Raw genomic sequence first — 15,149 nt, forward strand, 5'->3', positions numbered from 1 at the left:
GGTGCAAAGCAAGAGGATAGAGGCAGGGGTGGGGTGGGCAGTAGAGGGATCAGAGAACCAAGTTTCTGAAAGGCATTGGCTGGTGGAGGGAAGGCGGGCGGCCCCTCCAGCTTACGGGAGGCCCGTCTGAAATCTGCCCTGGGAGCTACACGGGGTGGAGAGTCTCCTCCAGGATTCCTCCCGGCCCCTCCGGACAGGCAGGCTGTGCTCTAAGGGCCACTCTGGCAGAGCACAAAGAAGGGAAAGTACAAAGGGAGGCTCTGGTTTTGTTCCAATTCTGTGTTACGTTCCTCTGGGGAAGTTGTCAGGCCGGAATGTTCCCACGGCCCCCCCACCAGGCTGCCCTGCGCCTCCGCGTGGACCCTCAGCTCCAGCAGGAGAGGACCTGTGCTTTAATCCCTTCATTTCCCCTTTGTGGCAGAGAGTGGGGGGCTGTATTTTACCTAATCTCATTTTAATAGATATATTCTCAGAACTTCTAAAAGCTTCACCTTAGTGTTTTGTGTGTTGTTAAGTAAGAGCAGAATTCCAGTGAGTCCACACGTATTTGTAATCCAACAAGCCAAGGTTCTCACAGCTGATGGAGTTTGCCTCTATCCCTGTCCTCGCCTGTGGGGCCTGTGGGGATGGTGGCCTGGGGCTCTCCTGGTTCACGCTGGTGCTTGGGGCAGTGTCCTCAGAGTGGCTGAGTCCACTCCAGGAGGTAGGTGCTCATGTTTGTATTTATTTCTTACTCATCATTTTTCATTCTTATTTTATGTATTTCATACCGCGTGTAACACACACACAACAGAACCCGTGTGTGATGTATCTATGATAAACGCGTGAAATTGGGAGAAGAGTCGAGTGAGTTGGAAACTTTACGGCAGTCATCTCTCTGTAGACAGACCTCTCTGAACTTGGTTTCCTTACTGAAATGGTCCCTGTGTGCCAAACCCTTCTAGTTCTCAAAGTATGGTCTGGGGTCTCCTGGAGGTCCCCAAGACCTTCCGGGGCTCACCAAGTTGAGCTGGTTTTGTTTACTAGGAGGTTATGTGCCTTCTTCATTCCCTTGAGCACACAGGGGATTTTCCCAGAGGCCACGTGACATGCGGCACAGCGTCACTCCAATGTCTGATCTCGTGTGTTGTGAAAATTCTGTTCATTTCTGATGTGGTCAAGATCGACAGTGACCAAAGTTCTCAATTCTTTGAGACAAAAAGGTTGAGATACCTTGAAACATGGAGATTTACCTCTGGCTGTGAAGGTCTCTCCTGGCTCTTCTCTCACTGTGGGCCCACTGAGGTGGGCAGCCAGGCCCCGGTGATGACCATGTCCCCTTAACTATTTTGGCTCGTGCGTGTGCTCAGCGCCCCCTGCTGGCCTTCTTGAGGCACTACAGTGGCTGTGGATGGTGGTTCTTGGCCTGTTTTATCTTACCAGGTAGACACCTCCACACTGGGGCTGGTAATCCCGCTGGTGATTAGGTTTATAAATAAATTAGTGTCCTAACTGAAGTCAGCTGTTTGGTACTGAGATTAAAGTTCTAAATCTCTACTGCTTCTCATATGTGAAGCTAGTAGATTTCATTGGTGAAATACGTGATCTTCTTTGCCTAATGAAAGACACTCTCACTCATGATTATTTCCGAAGAATGAACTGTTAGGAAAGAACAAAATTCCTGCGGAAGCTAATAAATGGTCACCCTTCGCAGTGGAACTGGGGGCCTGATCTGCTGAGTAAGCTGTTCATGGTATCCCTGTGAAATACTTCAGCTATCTCGTGAACATGCATGCCTCTCTCAGCTGCCCCCCGAGGCCCCTGCCATCCCCCAGAGTGCCAGGAGACTCCACGTCCTCGGGGTGGGTGCCCGAGGAGTTGCTTTGATGCTCATGTGTGTTTAGAAACCGAGGGTGAGACTGGAATGGAAACAGCAGGCCGACAAGTAGCCCTGATGCACAATAACTTATTTCCCCTTTTCAGCTTGATGTTGTCTAGTCATTCACTTTGCTCTCAATCTTCTCGGTAAAACAGGAGATTTCCTCTGGAAGAGATCCCGCTGGATGAAAAGGAAGCGGCCCAGTGGCTTCATAAACTCTACCAGGAGAAGGTAAAGGCTCCACTTTCCCTCAGGGGGCTCTGAAGAGTCTCGCAGGGGCAGCTGATGGGGCAGGCGGGGGCACGTTGACTTCCTCTGGGGACAAGTACATGCAGTTCCCTGATACTTCTTTCTAATCTTTCTTTTCTTTTTTCTTTCATTTTTTCTTATGTTTTGAGAAATTAACAAACTGGAGAAAAGTATAATGGATAACATAATGTTTATATAACCATGGCTGATAACATTTTATCACATTTGTTTCATTTTTTTATGTAAAAGAAATTCTAGATATTTAACACACATGTATTATGTGGGGGTGTGTGTATATGTGATTTAATATATGAGACACAATATAGATGACATGAAAGGATTCTGTGACAACCACACCCAGTCCGTTCTCCATTCCCCCATTGCACGCCTCACCCCCTGACTCTTACTTCCAGTTTATTTCATATACACAAACATACAGGACATTAGGTTTTCATTTCAGCGTTGTGGGAGCTTAGATAATCAGAAAATCCTTCCAGTATCTAATAAATATCTTTTTAAATGCACTGACGACCTCTCAAGAAAATAAGGGAAATTTCTAGGATCAAAAAAGGGACGGGAACTGGAAACCAGGTGATATGCCTGCGAGCTGATGCTGCCACACTCTGAAGGCAGGATTTGCTGGTCCCCGTAACCTAAAGTCGTGAGTTTTAATGCCTACCTGGAAAAGAAGATAAGGGTTTGACCTCATTCAAGGCAGGAAGTTAGAGCTGAAAACCTCACATGAAGCTGGGACGCTCTGAGAGTTTTATCCTTAGGAAGGTTAAACTGGAGAGAATTTACCTGCCAGCACGGGGAAATGACCTTGAAGCTTGCCTTCGTCCCCTTGGTCTTAGAAAGGCCTCCCCTGGAATTCAGAATCACAGGCCTGTCCTCAGACAGGTTTGGGGTTTGAATTTATTCTAACAACACAGTCCCAGAAGAATACAGCCTAAATATCAACATAGAAAGTGGTTCTAGGCACAGCTCGCTGGAGTTCCTGGGAGAGGCGAGTGTGGAACCAGAAGAACACAACTCCAGGCCTGAGCCGCCCAGATCTCTGGGCTGCAATCCTGCTGGAGATGCGCTCGTAACCAAAACCCACCTTGGGCAAGGGACGGCAGACGTGACAAACGGGAGGATCAAACCCTCCTGACGCCTCAGCTAGTGGAACTGTCAGATAGAGACTAACATCAGTGTGTTTGAAATGACTGAGCACAAAAGAAGGAATTGAAAACAGAAGAGCAAGACCTATGAGAAAATGAGAAAGACTTGAGAAAAAACAAGTAGACTTTATAGGCGTGACGAATCTAGTGGTTGACAATAAAATCTTAATTAACAGATTAAATAGGTTAGATACAGCTGGAGAGAGAATTAATAAACTGGAAGATGTTGAGGAAATTACTCAGAATGCATTACTCAGTAATGCAGTAATGCTGCATTACTCAGAGTATAGCATATTTCAGTGAAAATATGAAAGGAAGCTTAAAAGATATAGAGAATAAACTGAGAGGTCAAATATGTAACTATTAGAAGGTCCAGAGGAGAAAGTAGAAAGAATGGTGAAGAACAATGGTCAGAGATGATAGCCCTAAAACTAGAATTGATGAACATAGATTTCATCAGGGTCAAGAAATACAAGTCTAGAATAGGATAAATAAAAAGAAATCCAAGGGGCCGGCCCGGTGGCGCAAGCGATTAAGTGCTCGCACTCTGCTGTGGCGGCTCAGGGTTCGCCGGTTCGGATCCTGGGGATACACCGACGCACCACTTGTCAGGCCATGCTGTGGCAGGCGTCCCATATAAAGTGGAGGAAAATGGGCATGGATGTTAGCACAGGGCCAGTCTTCCTCGGCAAAAAAAAAAAAAAAAGAGGATTGGCAGATGTTAGCTCAGGGCCGATCTTCCTCGCAAAAAAAAAAAAGAAAGAAAGAAATCCACGCCTGCTTAGGAATGAAACTGCAGAACACCAAAGACAATGAAAAGATGTTAGAATAACCAAAGAGAAGAGACATACTGCCCACACAGGAGTGACTGTGAGGTTGATATTAGACAAATAGCACTTGCTATATATAAGAATCTCTTCTAAATGTCTTACACATTTTATCCTCTTAATAATCAGACACATACACACACATACGTTATATACACATACATATACACGCACAAAAGAGAGTAAACCCAGAGAGAATAGAGCAAAGAAAATAATAAGAATAGCATAAATTATTGAAACAGAAAGCAAGACTACAAAAGACTGCATCAACTGCACCAAAAGCTTTTCCCTTAAAAGTATTAACAAAATAGAAAGCTTTGGGCAAGACTGACCAATTAAAGAAGAGTGACGGCATTAACAGGAATAAAAAAGGTGATCCCACCGAAGCGCAGACAGTGAAAGTCATATGAGAGCAGTGTGACTCACTTTATGCTCGGACATTTGAATGCTCAGATAAAATGTTGTAATTTCCAAGGACAATATAACTCTCTCTAGGAGAAAGAGAAAACCTAAATGAAAAAAAAAATACAGTGTGTGCACCATGGAGATAGACAGGCAGAGAGGGCTTGTATGCACCAGGTTGCGAAGGAGAATGCATCTCTGAGCCTGGGTCAGGTTTTAAAGGCTTGAAACTCTTACACAGACATTTGCAAGTAACAGCATTTGTTTAGCAGGAAACAAAAAAAAAACCCTAAAAGTTCTTTATCAGGAAATAGATACACTGTATATGTGTATTCATATGCTGTGACTCAATATAATGAATGAACTACATATTATCAACATAACTAAATCTCAAGAATGTAATGTGACAGAAGCAGATTGCAGTGTGCGTGTGGTATGCTGCTACTGACAGAGCTCGCAGGACAGGCACGTGGGACCGTGAGTCACCGTCCACGGACACGTGCGTGTGTGGTGCCGGGTAAACCGCCACATCCCGAGCATGATGACTTCTGGGGGTGAAGGGAGCGCAGGCCTCATTTCCATCTCCAAGGTTCACTTTCTAAAATAATCTGATGCAAATGCAGCAAATGATAAGTTTTGACATAACTGATTTATTTTGGATATTTTTATGTTATTTGCTATGTTTTTCTATAGTACTGAAATATGCCACATTTCAGTTGTTTTCTGTGTCCCTTACATTTTAATTCACATCGAGGACACCGTACTGTGTGTGGTGTTCTCCTGTGTTTTCTTCAGTCCCCATGGTTTTTGTATGTGTCCACACTGACATAAATAGACTCAATGCACTCTTCGGTGCTGTGTGGCATTCCGCCACGTGATGAGGCCCCATTTTCGTCAGTCGTTTTCCCACTGTGAGCTTTTAGCTTGTGTCCCACTTTTGCTGTTCCCGGCACGGCCAGGCCCACGTGGGAGTTTCTGTAAGACGTCTCCTCAACGCTGTGACTGGTGGTGGTAGCTGTCTTCCTTCGTGAACTTGTTCTAGGTCATGCTTCAAAGAGCCTGCCCAGTCCACGCCCTCCAGTGGAGTGTGAGTCCCCCCTTCTCTCCCCATCTTGTGAGTGGAGCGTCTGGATCACCTGCGGCCCCATTGCCTCCACCCCGGGAATATGCAAAGACCCCGCAGTGACCAGACTCTCTGCTTCGGTCCTGGTGTAACATCCATGCTTCCAAAAGGCGTGACCCCTTACATTTTGGTTATTTACCTGTTAGCTCCGATCATAACATAGAAACAGACCACAGGGTCACCAAAGGGCCTCAAAGGTCGTTCCATACAATTTCCCCATTTCGCAAATGTAGAAACTAAGGTCCTGAGGAGGAAGTGACGATCCTGTGGTTGACCGGGCTGGAGCTGTCCCCAGGTCTCCTGGCCTCGCGCCCCTCACACTCTCCACCACACCTGTGCCACGTGGAGGGATGGCCGGCCCTGACCAGGCAGCGGCTGGTGAGGGAAATAGGTCCAAGTTCCAGCTTCCCGTGTTCATGCCTCCTGGCAACTCGAGTCACCGTCACAATATCATGTGCACTCTGGCCCAATAGTAACAGAGAGGGTAGGGCCCCTGGGGCCTCTCCAGGAAGCCCGGGCTTTGGGGAACGGGGGAGAGGGCCTGGAAGCCATTAGGGAGTCTGGAGGTGATGAGGGTCGAGAGAGTCTCAGTTTCTCTCAAGTCCCGGAATGAGCACATTCAGCAGAGCTTTGAAAGAGGACAGAGGAGGTTGGTCAGGCGGGGATTGGGGACAAGGCAAGAGGACACTGTTGGAGAGCCAGCTCCAGGAATCATTTTGCACGTCAGCCCAGCTCTTTCCTCCAGGGAAGCAGGCTGGAGTGAATGTGCCTGAATGCTCCCCCGTGGCAGGGCGAGTTTTGTTGCCTCCTGAAATGTGCTGCAGAGACACGCACTGCATGCGTATGTGGGCACTGGATTGCAGCATAAAGTGTGTTTCCTGATCTGGGTCCCAGTTCAGAAGGATGGTGTGCTGCCTCCTGGGAGAAGCCATGGCAGGTGCACACAGTGAGCCATCGCAGGCAGCAGTGTTTGTGTGGCTGGTCCATCCCTAGGAGAACAGGCCTTCTCCGTAATTCACCTCATTAACCTCACCAACACCTGCCAGGGGGACACTGTCATCACGCCCGATACAGGCGAGATTCCAGCTCATGGAGTCGAGTGACCGGCTGGAGGTGGCCCGGCTAGTGGCTGGCAGAGCCAGGCTAGCCTCTGGACCACCGCTCTGGGCCCTCCCAGAGGGACGGAGTTGGGGGGGCAGGGGGATTGGGGCTCCTGGAGTAACCGCTGGGAACAGAAAGCATGCCTGCAGGAAGCAGGATGTGGTGACACGAGGAGACCAGGGCGACCACGGCCGTGCTGCCCAAGATGTGTGGGCTGTCTACTGGGGGTGGGCTGGCGAGGCCTCGGGAACATGAAAGAAGGTGGAAACGGGCGGCAATGAGGGCAGCTCATTTGCTTGTGTGTGGAATTGCTGACAAGTCAGGAAAGGTCAGAGGTTAGCACCACCACTGCCTGAGGGTTCACCCCACAGGGAGCCTCACCAGGGGGACAACCCAGTGTGTGGGCAACGCTGACGGTCTCTGGGGAGAGTTTATACAAGCACGTCTGTGTTAGGATCGTGTGTGTCTGTGAGATTCAGATGATCAAAAGAAACAAACCCTGTCACAAACCTCATATAAACCTGTCACAACACACTCTCACGCAAGGGAGAGCTTCTGCCTTCTCGTTTTGTGTCATCGTCTCGGGCCCTGGATCACCTTACCCACCATGTACTGTAAACACGTGGGGAGGCTCTGCTGAGCTCCCACGCCACGTGTGCAGCTCTGGGTGGAGAGAGCAAGGCAGGTCCTGTTGTGCGTAGGGTCAGGGTGGTCAGAGCGGAGGAGGCCACTTGTGCTTGAAAATGGCTGGAATGTTCTGGGGGCCGTGCAGGGAAGGGCCTTCCAGGTGGTGGTGGGGGGAGCGTGTGCAGTCGCCCTGGAGGTCACAGGTCCTGACCACACGAGGCCCCATAACGCAGGCCATGTGCCCCACCGAAGGGCCGAGCAGCTGGTGCCTACCCACAGACTGGATGAGGCTGCAAGGCTGGGTGTTTGTTAAGGCCCCTCCATTTTTATATAGTACAAAGCACAACTGTAGAAAATTGTGTGCAGAAAACAAAATAGAAGAGGATAAAAACAGATGACATTCCACGCCCCCAGGGGTCACCACCAAGATTCTGTTGCTGTCGTCTTTCCAAACTTGGTCCCATACAAACAGACACAGTCATACACAGTTTTTATTTAAATAGAATCATATGGTTCTTAATGTCTTCCTTCACGTATCTTAAAGTATCATGATTTCGTCTCCCTGTTAACGTACAACCGTATTACCTGTGACAGCAGCAGAGGAGTCGGTGAGCTAGGCCTGTCAGCCGTGCTCACTGTGACGCGTCCCCTGTCCCGCTGATGGAAAGGCTCTGACAGCATCCTCTCCCCACTGGGCCTTCCCTCGCTCATCTCTCCTCCCATCATCAGCCTCCAGGAAACAGAGGGATGAGAGGTTAAGTAACTTTCTGTGGGCAATGTAGCTGATGAGTGACACCAAGACTTGTGCCCAGGCCGCTGGACTCCCAGCGGGTCATGGCCACCATCCCCGCCCTTGAGACCTAGTGGGGGTTCTTGAGGGGCCTGGCCAACACCGGCAGTCCTGGGGGTCAGAGGTACCCACCATGTGCCAGGCACGGACTGATTGTTTTCCCAGGAAACTTGCCGGGTAAAAGGGTTTGTATTTTTTCAGGCTTTTGGTTCAAGCAGCCAAAGTTCTCCACACAGCTTGTGCCAGCTTCCCCTCCCATCCACAGCGTACATAATCCTCCACTTTATTTACGTGGCTCCTTTATAGTTGAGTCATTTTTCACCATCAATACTGTTCTCTCATGTTAAAAGAATAGCAGATGAAGAGACCGCTGTTCTGGTCGACTCTTTCAGGATGCGTTGCAGGAGATGTACAACCAGAAGGGGGTGTTTCCAGGGGAGCAGTTCAAACCCGCCCGAAGGCCCTGGACGCTCCTCAACTTCCTCGCCTGGGCCACGATTCTCCTGTCGCCTCTCTTCAGTTTTGTCCTGGGCGTCTTCGCAAGCGGATCTCCCCTCCTGATCCTGATGTTCCTGGGGTTTGTGGGGGCAGGTAACAAATGCGAATGACAACGCAGCTCGAGGTTGGGGGTCTTCCGTGTGCCGGTCAGGGTGACAGCCTGCGGGGAGCTGGGATCTAACCCAAGCCTTGCCGGCCTCTGAGAGTGGGCTCTGGCCACTACGCTGCAGAGGCCATCTGTGCCCCAGGACAGGCTGACCTGGCGGGTGCGGGGAGGAGGGAGGAGGGAGGTCGGGCAAAGCCATCAGTCTAACCTCCGCTTTTTCCTGCTTTAAAGCTTCCTTTGGAGTGCGACGACTAATAGGAGTAACTGAAATAGAAAAAGGCTCCAGCTACGGAAACCAAGAATTTAAGAAAAAGGAATAATTAATGGCCCTGATTGAACACACATGATCGGACGGTGGTATCCAGTTAACTCAATTAAAAACAGAACAACACACAGAGCGGAAAAAAAGACACTTAGAAACTATTTTTCTTATTAACTGGTGACTAATATTAACAATAAAACTTGAGCCAAGGGTAGAGGAGTGGGAAGGCCGGCAGACGGAGCCGTCAGCACGCTGCGCGGGCCGCGGGGCCCCCTCGGGGAGCAGCGCTCACAGGCGTCTGCTCCGGGGACACCGGGCCGTACCCCATGTCAGCTCTCAAGAACTCTGCCTGCCGGAGGGAGCCTTTCGACGCTTCCTCTTCTTAAACTTAGATCCCATTTTTGTTTTTTATTAGTAATTTCAGGAGCTTACCCTGGCCCCTCACCTCTTGCCCTGCACCCCCAGCGAACTTTCTCTTCGCGACTCTCCCTCTGTCCTCCTGGGAACGGATGCGACAGGGTCCCGCCCCAAAGCGCCTGCTCACTGCTCTGCTCGGCATGGCACGGCACCTTCGCTTTCAGACAGTGGGGTGGCCGTGGAGAGAGGTCTCTTGGTGATAAGCACACGCTGAGTGTCGGTCGGGTCGTAGCCCTGCACCCGGCTGGCTGTAGGCGAACGCCCCATTTTATTTTCCAGAGCATCCTGCCTGTCTCCTCCCTAACCCTGGGTGGAAACACCTGAAATCTGGTTTTAAAGTGAATGGGCCCCTAGAACTCGGTGAAACATACAGTCCTCCCGTACCCAGATCTGCTCTGTCCCTTCTCCCTGTGGCCTCAGTCTCCAGTCCTCCGCTGGGCGCAGGGGAGGCCACGCCGGACCGGCTCCCCTCTGCCCCAGCAGACCAGGAGCCCTGACATGCTGACCTCTGCCCTACAGCCCATGGGACTCCTGGATGCTTTTTAAAAAGCAGTGTCACCGTGACACCTCTGTCTTCTAGAGGTGGGTGGAGACTGTTAACACGGAGCTCATTGGCTTTTAGAGATTTAATTTTTACAATTGATGGCTCTCAACTTCCCAATGAAAACTAGAGACTGTGAACCCCAACTCCCGCGGGTGCCCAGCAGGCACGCCAGTTCCTCCTTAGCTCCTCCCTGCTACAGGGGTGTCTCCAGAGGGTCCTGACAGCCTCTGCTTGGCTTATGTCCTCACAGCGTTCCCTTGGGCCTGCAGCCCTAGTGGGAGATGTCTGTTCCACAAATGAAGGCGTATTTGATGCCCGCTGCGGGGGCTGGTTGGAGGAGTGGGCAGACCCCAGTGCTCCCTGGGCTCAGCTAAGTCATTCCACCATAAACTGCACCTGCGTTGGACTTTTCTTCCTAAACTTTCAACTTGCTTTTTTAAAGTCTCACTCCCCTCCTCTTTTTTAGCAAGGGAAAGAAAAATAATGGGTGTTATCTCTGATAAACCGTAACCAGCATTCTGAATGGAGGCAGGTTGAATTTTCTAGGGAAAAAAAAATAGAGGAAAGAGGCATGGAAAAAATTATAAACTGAATTGGGAACATAATGGTGCATTGGCCCTAAGTATGTATTTTGGGAAGATTCCTTGAGACAGCATATGTTCTTCATGACGACGACAGTCGACTGAATTTTATTTGGTAACCATGACGGAGGGAGCAGGCAGAGAAGACACCAGGATTTTATGCTTGCTCTTGAGTGATAGCGGATGAACACAATTCCTTGTGAGCTCAAAGGGTTAAAACAAAACAAAGCAGCTTTAAAATGCCCTTAGAAGTGAGCTTCCCTCCGTCTCACAGCACATTTCCCCTCCCCCCCTCCGCCAGCTCCTGTAGCAGAACCCTGAGCAGAGCATGGGCTTCCACTGCAGTGAGCGACAACCTTGGGTCTGAGTTTTCTTCACATAAATGCTGCTCCTCTGTCTTTATCTGCCTATGTGTCATTCGCTAATTCCCTAATACCTAAAGAATCTTAGAGGAAAAAAGTTGAAGAGTACTACCGGGCAGATACATTACCAGAAAAATGCAAATTTAGATCATTTACCATCTAATTAATAGTTCCCAGATAAGTTCCCTCCCCTTGAAGTTAATACATAATGTGTAAATTCTGCATTGAGTCAATGAATGCTCTGTGAAGACTCCCAGGCAAATGGAGATTGAGACCCCCGGGGTGGGTTTTAAATCTTAGCGACTTCCTTCTGATTTAACCCAGGTCAGCTTGTGTATTTGAATACCAAGCCCTTCGAGAGCAATAAAAACTACCCTATGAATGTTTGGGGTTTTTTTTTTTTTTTTAGAGGGGTGGATTTTGCTTTTCATCCACTTCAGAAGGAGAGGGGGAGGGAGGCTCCTTTAATTTTTTAAATTAAACTAGTAAATCGCAGAATAGTGCTTTTTTTTTCCCTTTTCCTTTACATCTACCACCGAGCTTCATTTGTTGCTGATGTTGTCATGTCAGGCTGAATGTTGGGACGGTACAGGCTGTCACGGTTGGGGGCAGTGAGCTCTAGGCCTGGAGTTGTTGGTGCCCTCCCCGCTGGGTCCTGGGTCAGGCAAGGATGGGGAGGTGTTTGCTGACCCTGCCTGCTGGGGGAGGTGTTTGCTGACCCTGCCTGCTGGGGGAGGTGTTTGCTGACCCTGCCTGCTGGGGGGAGGTGTTTGCTGACCCTGCCTGCTGGGGGGAGGTGTTTGCTGACCCTGCCTGCTGGGGGGAGGTGTTTGCTGACCCTGCCTGCTGGGGGAGGTGTTTGCTGACCCTGCCTGCTGGGGGGAGGTGTTTGCTGACCCTCCCTGCTGGGGGGAGGTGTTTGCTGACCCTCCCTGCTGGGGGAGGTGTTTGCTGACCCTGCCTGCTGGGGGAGGTGTTTGCTGACCCTGCCTGCTGGGGGAGGTGTTTGCTGACCCTCCCTGCTGGGGGAGGTGTTTGCTGACCCTCTCTGCTGGGGGGAGGTGTTTGCTGACCCTCTCTGCTGGCGGAGGTGTTTGCTGACCCTCTCTGCTGGGGGTGGTGTTTGCTGACCCTCCCTGCTGGGGCGAGGTGTTTGCTGACCCTCTCTGCTGGGGAGAGGTGTTTGCTGACCCTCTGCTGGGGCCTGCTCTGTTGCTTGCAGTGCACATCCAGAGCCACCCACCCCTGCTGAAAACACACAGAGAGAGGGCCCTGGGCCCCTCCCATGAGTGCCCAGCAGGCTGAGCTCAGAGCCTGGAGGCAGCTGGCTGGCATGTTTCTCAGCACAGGCCCAGGCCCTGCTCTCAGGCCTCTGGTGCCGAGACTTTTGTCACCTTCCACGCGTGTATTCTAGCCCGGCCCAGTGAGTGGAGTTTGGGTTGTGGGCCTTCCCTATGTGTCCAGCTCGGGAGAAGGCCACAGTTCTTTTGCCCCCCTCTGGGAAGTTCCAGGGGCTTCTAGGGTGCTTGTGGCAGTTCCTGGTGACTTGTGGCAGCTACCAGCACCTAGAGACGGTCTGGCTTCCCTCTTTGGGGTCTTTCTGATAGCATTGTAAGCAGTGACTGTCCCCACTGCATGCACGTGAGCAGACGCTGGGGAAAGGCTTAGCGGGTCAGAGGGAAAACGTGTTGTAGATCTGTGAACACTGTTTCTGTACGCCCTCTTTTTCTCCAAACTGAAACCTGGAGGAGGGTTTGCAATGGCTACCCATTGATAAGAGTTTTAACTCGGAGACAGAAGTGACACTGGTCATCCGGTACTTGGCGATGGCATACTAGATGCATGGCCTTAGTATGGTCTCTGTCCTCAAGAAGCACAGACTCTAGCTGAAGAGATGAGCTCTGGCTATACGAACCACTAAATAATAGCAGAAAACAATGTAAGCAGCACTTTCTTGTATAAAACAGATCGGATCATTGATCAGTTTTGAATCTGTCTTGTCTGTCCCTGTTCCTTCCCCTCTGTGGCATGAGAACCTTCCCTGACACTCACTTAGTTAAAGAGCACTGAAGAAAACGCGGTGCATGTGGTCACGTGCAACTCAGGAGCTCTCTAGGTCCTCCACGCCCATGTGACTGCCGATGTGTATCAGATGAGGGGTGAGGAGTAAGTAACTCTCTGCATGTTGCTTCGTCTCTGCCCAAGACACCTATAGGACAAGCCCAATAGAATCTTCTCAGCCTGGCTGACGTTCAGCGGAATTGTTCAACCGCGTGCGTAAACTCATGCTGCGAATTTCTCACCAACAGCTGCATGCTTCCCAGGCATGCGATGCTTAGCGTTCAATGGTATGATGTGGCTTCTAACCCTTCTGCAGTGTAACCAGGCTTAGGGTTAAAACAGTGGGCCTGACACGCCGACCTGCCTTCTCTCTGGAGACAGCACGGCCCTGGCCTTCATCTCTGCCCCCTTCTCTAGCCTCTCCGAGTGCCTGGGCGTGGGCTGTGGGGCCGGCCACACCACTGGCTCGCCCTGGCTTTGTCCCAAACCCCGAGTGGGGCTGCCAGGGTGCGTGCGGACATTCGAGTCCCATGTTCTTGCAGATCAGGGCCAGGACGCAAAAACATAGGGACAGCGTTTGTTTGGATCGAAGATGTCACGCTTAGTTTTGCTTGATTGAGGGGTGGACACATATGAATTATTTTACCACAAGCATTTGCCGTAGCTAATTCAGTGGAAACGGCGGCATTCTCATAGTCCACTTGGGAAATAAAAGACGAGAACCCTTTTCGCGAGCCTAGGAAATTACCAGAGAAGTTGACACAGTCAACCGGCAGCAGACACTTATTCTTTTCAGAGACAACTGAATTGCTTTAAAATTTTAAGCTTTGTAATGACAAGTTTACCTGGAGTTTTCTTTTCCTATAAACTTTTCAGTTTCTTAACTTTTTGTTGAGAAAGTATTTGGACAGAAGTCGAACTGTGAATGAGATACTGAAATGCACTAAATTGTATTAAACTGGAGTTACTTGATCCAATGAAGAAATGCATCTGATCTACTTGTATTTATTGTCTCAGAATTGTATGTTGTGACAATCAGATGTTACTTGCCTCAATGCCAGGGAATTCAACTGGCTTCTTAATCATAAAGATTGTCAGCAAGTACTGTAACTGTAAACGAAAATATCTCTCTTTGGAAAACCACGCAAACCATTGCTCAAGTGTGTGTGATGGATGTTGGGGTTCTTTTTCTATTATTGATACTCTGCCATACCTGACCGTGGACCAGTTTCAAAGGGTGATAATTTGTATACAGGGTGCAAATGTATTATATGGACGGTTCCTTTTGTACGCTTCGTTTTTACAAGTTTTGCTACTCTCGAGCTTTATGTAGTTGAGGATAGCAGTATTTTTGGTCTCTAGGAGTTTGTGAGGGGTACGGGTGGGGGGACTAACTTAGACTTTAGAAAGCCTGTGTCCCAAAAACTGGCCGCGTTTGCCATGCTCTGCAAAGATCACCTCGTACTCGGGCCTGCAGGAGCCTGCCTGGGTGCCGGTATTTTCTAGATAAAATGCTGCAGACATCGTACTTGTTTATTAAAACTGCTGCTGTGAAAGAGAGGGATAAAATGTCCACAATAGAAGAGAAAATGACTGTCGGCCTCCTTTTGTCCCTTTGTTTCTAGTCTGCACAGATTTTTCCCAGGGGAAGTAAAGACCTCCAGGCACTTAATGGCTGCGAGGTCACCCACCTGCACAGACCCTCCCACAGCTGGGCCTGCCCTCTCTGAGGCTGTCCTGCCCAGTGCACTTTCCAAGCCTCTCCATTTCACATAAGTTGCTTTCGGAAGGGGAAATCGAGAAGGAGAGTGATCGCCTGGCCAAAGCAAGGGAGAAATCAGTTGGTGCATAAAGGATGTGCCTAAAAATGGGTCTTAAAGCCATCAAGGACAAAAGGGTTTCCAAAGTAGGCATGTATATATCAAAAAGTATTTTTTTGTAAAAACAAGTTTATTCTGTGGAGAAAACCAAGGAACCAGTTTTCTTCTTTATAAAGAAAAGAACTCTTGTTAGAACCAAGAGCTATTCCAGGGTCTCATTTGTCTGTCTTCTGAAAATAAATTGAGCTAAAAGAACCGTGGTGTCACTGATGCTCTGGGAACGGCCTCTGACGATGTGCTTTTCTGCTCTGGGGCTGTCTTGTTCCAGCGGCAGTGGGGACCGGCCCCTGTCCATGCT

General features: G+C 49.7%; 1 protein-coding gene across 2 annotated transcripts in view; it reads left to right on the top strand.

The window, feature by feature from the left end:
* AGPAT3 (1-acylglycerol-3-phosphate O-acyltransferase 3) overlaps positions 1-12,888 on the top strand; it is a 99,303-nt gene extending 86,415 nt beyond the window's left edge. For both annotated transcript variants that reach the window (XM_058523206.1, XM_058523207.1), the window contains 3 exons: positions 2,014-2,089; positions 8,533-8,731; positions 8,976-12,888. In XM_058523206.1, coding sequence (XP_058379189.1) covers positions 2,014-2,089; positions 8,533-8,731; positions 8,976-9,064 — 364 coding nt within the window. In that variant the 3' untranslated portion in view covers positions 9,065-12,888. The remainder of the gene's footprint in view (positions 1-2,013; positions 2,090-8,532; positions 8,732-8,975) is intronic.
* The last annotated feature ends 2,261 nt before the right edge of the window (positions 12,889-15,149 follow it).

Source organism: Diceros bicornis, chromosome 27 (assembly GCF_020826845.1).
Source record: "Diceros bicornis minor isolate mBicDic1 chromosome 27, mDicBic1.mat.cur, whole genome shotgun sequence".
Taxonomy (NCBI): domain Eukaryota; kingdom Metazoa; phylum Chordata; class Mammalia; order Perissodactyla; family Rhinocerotidae; genus Diceros; species Diceros bicornis.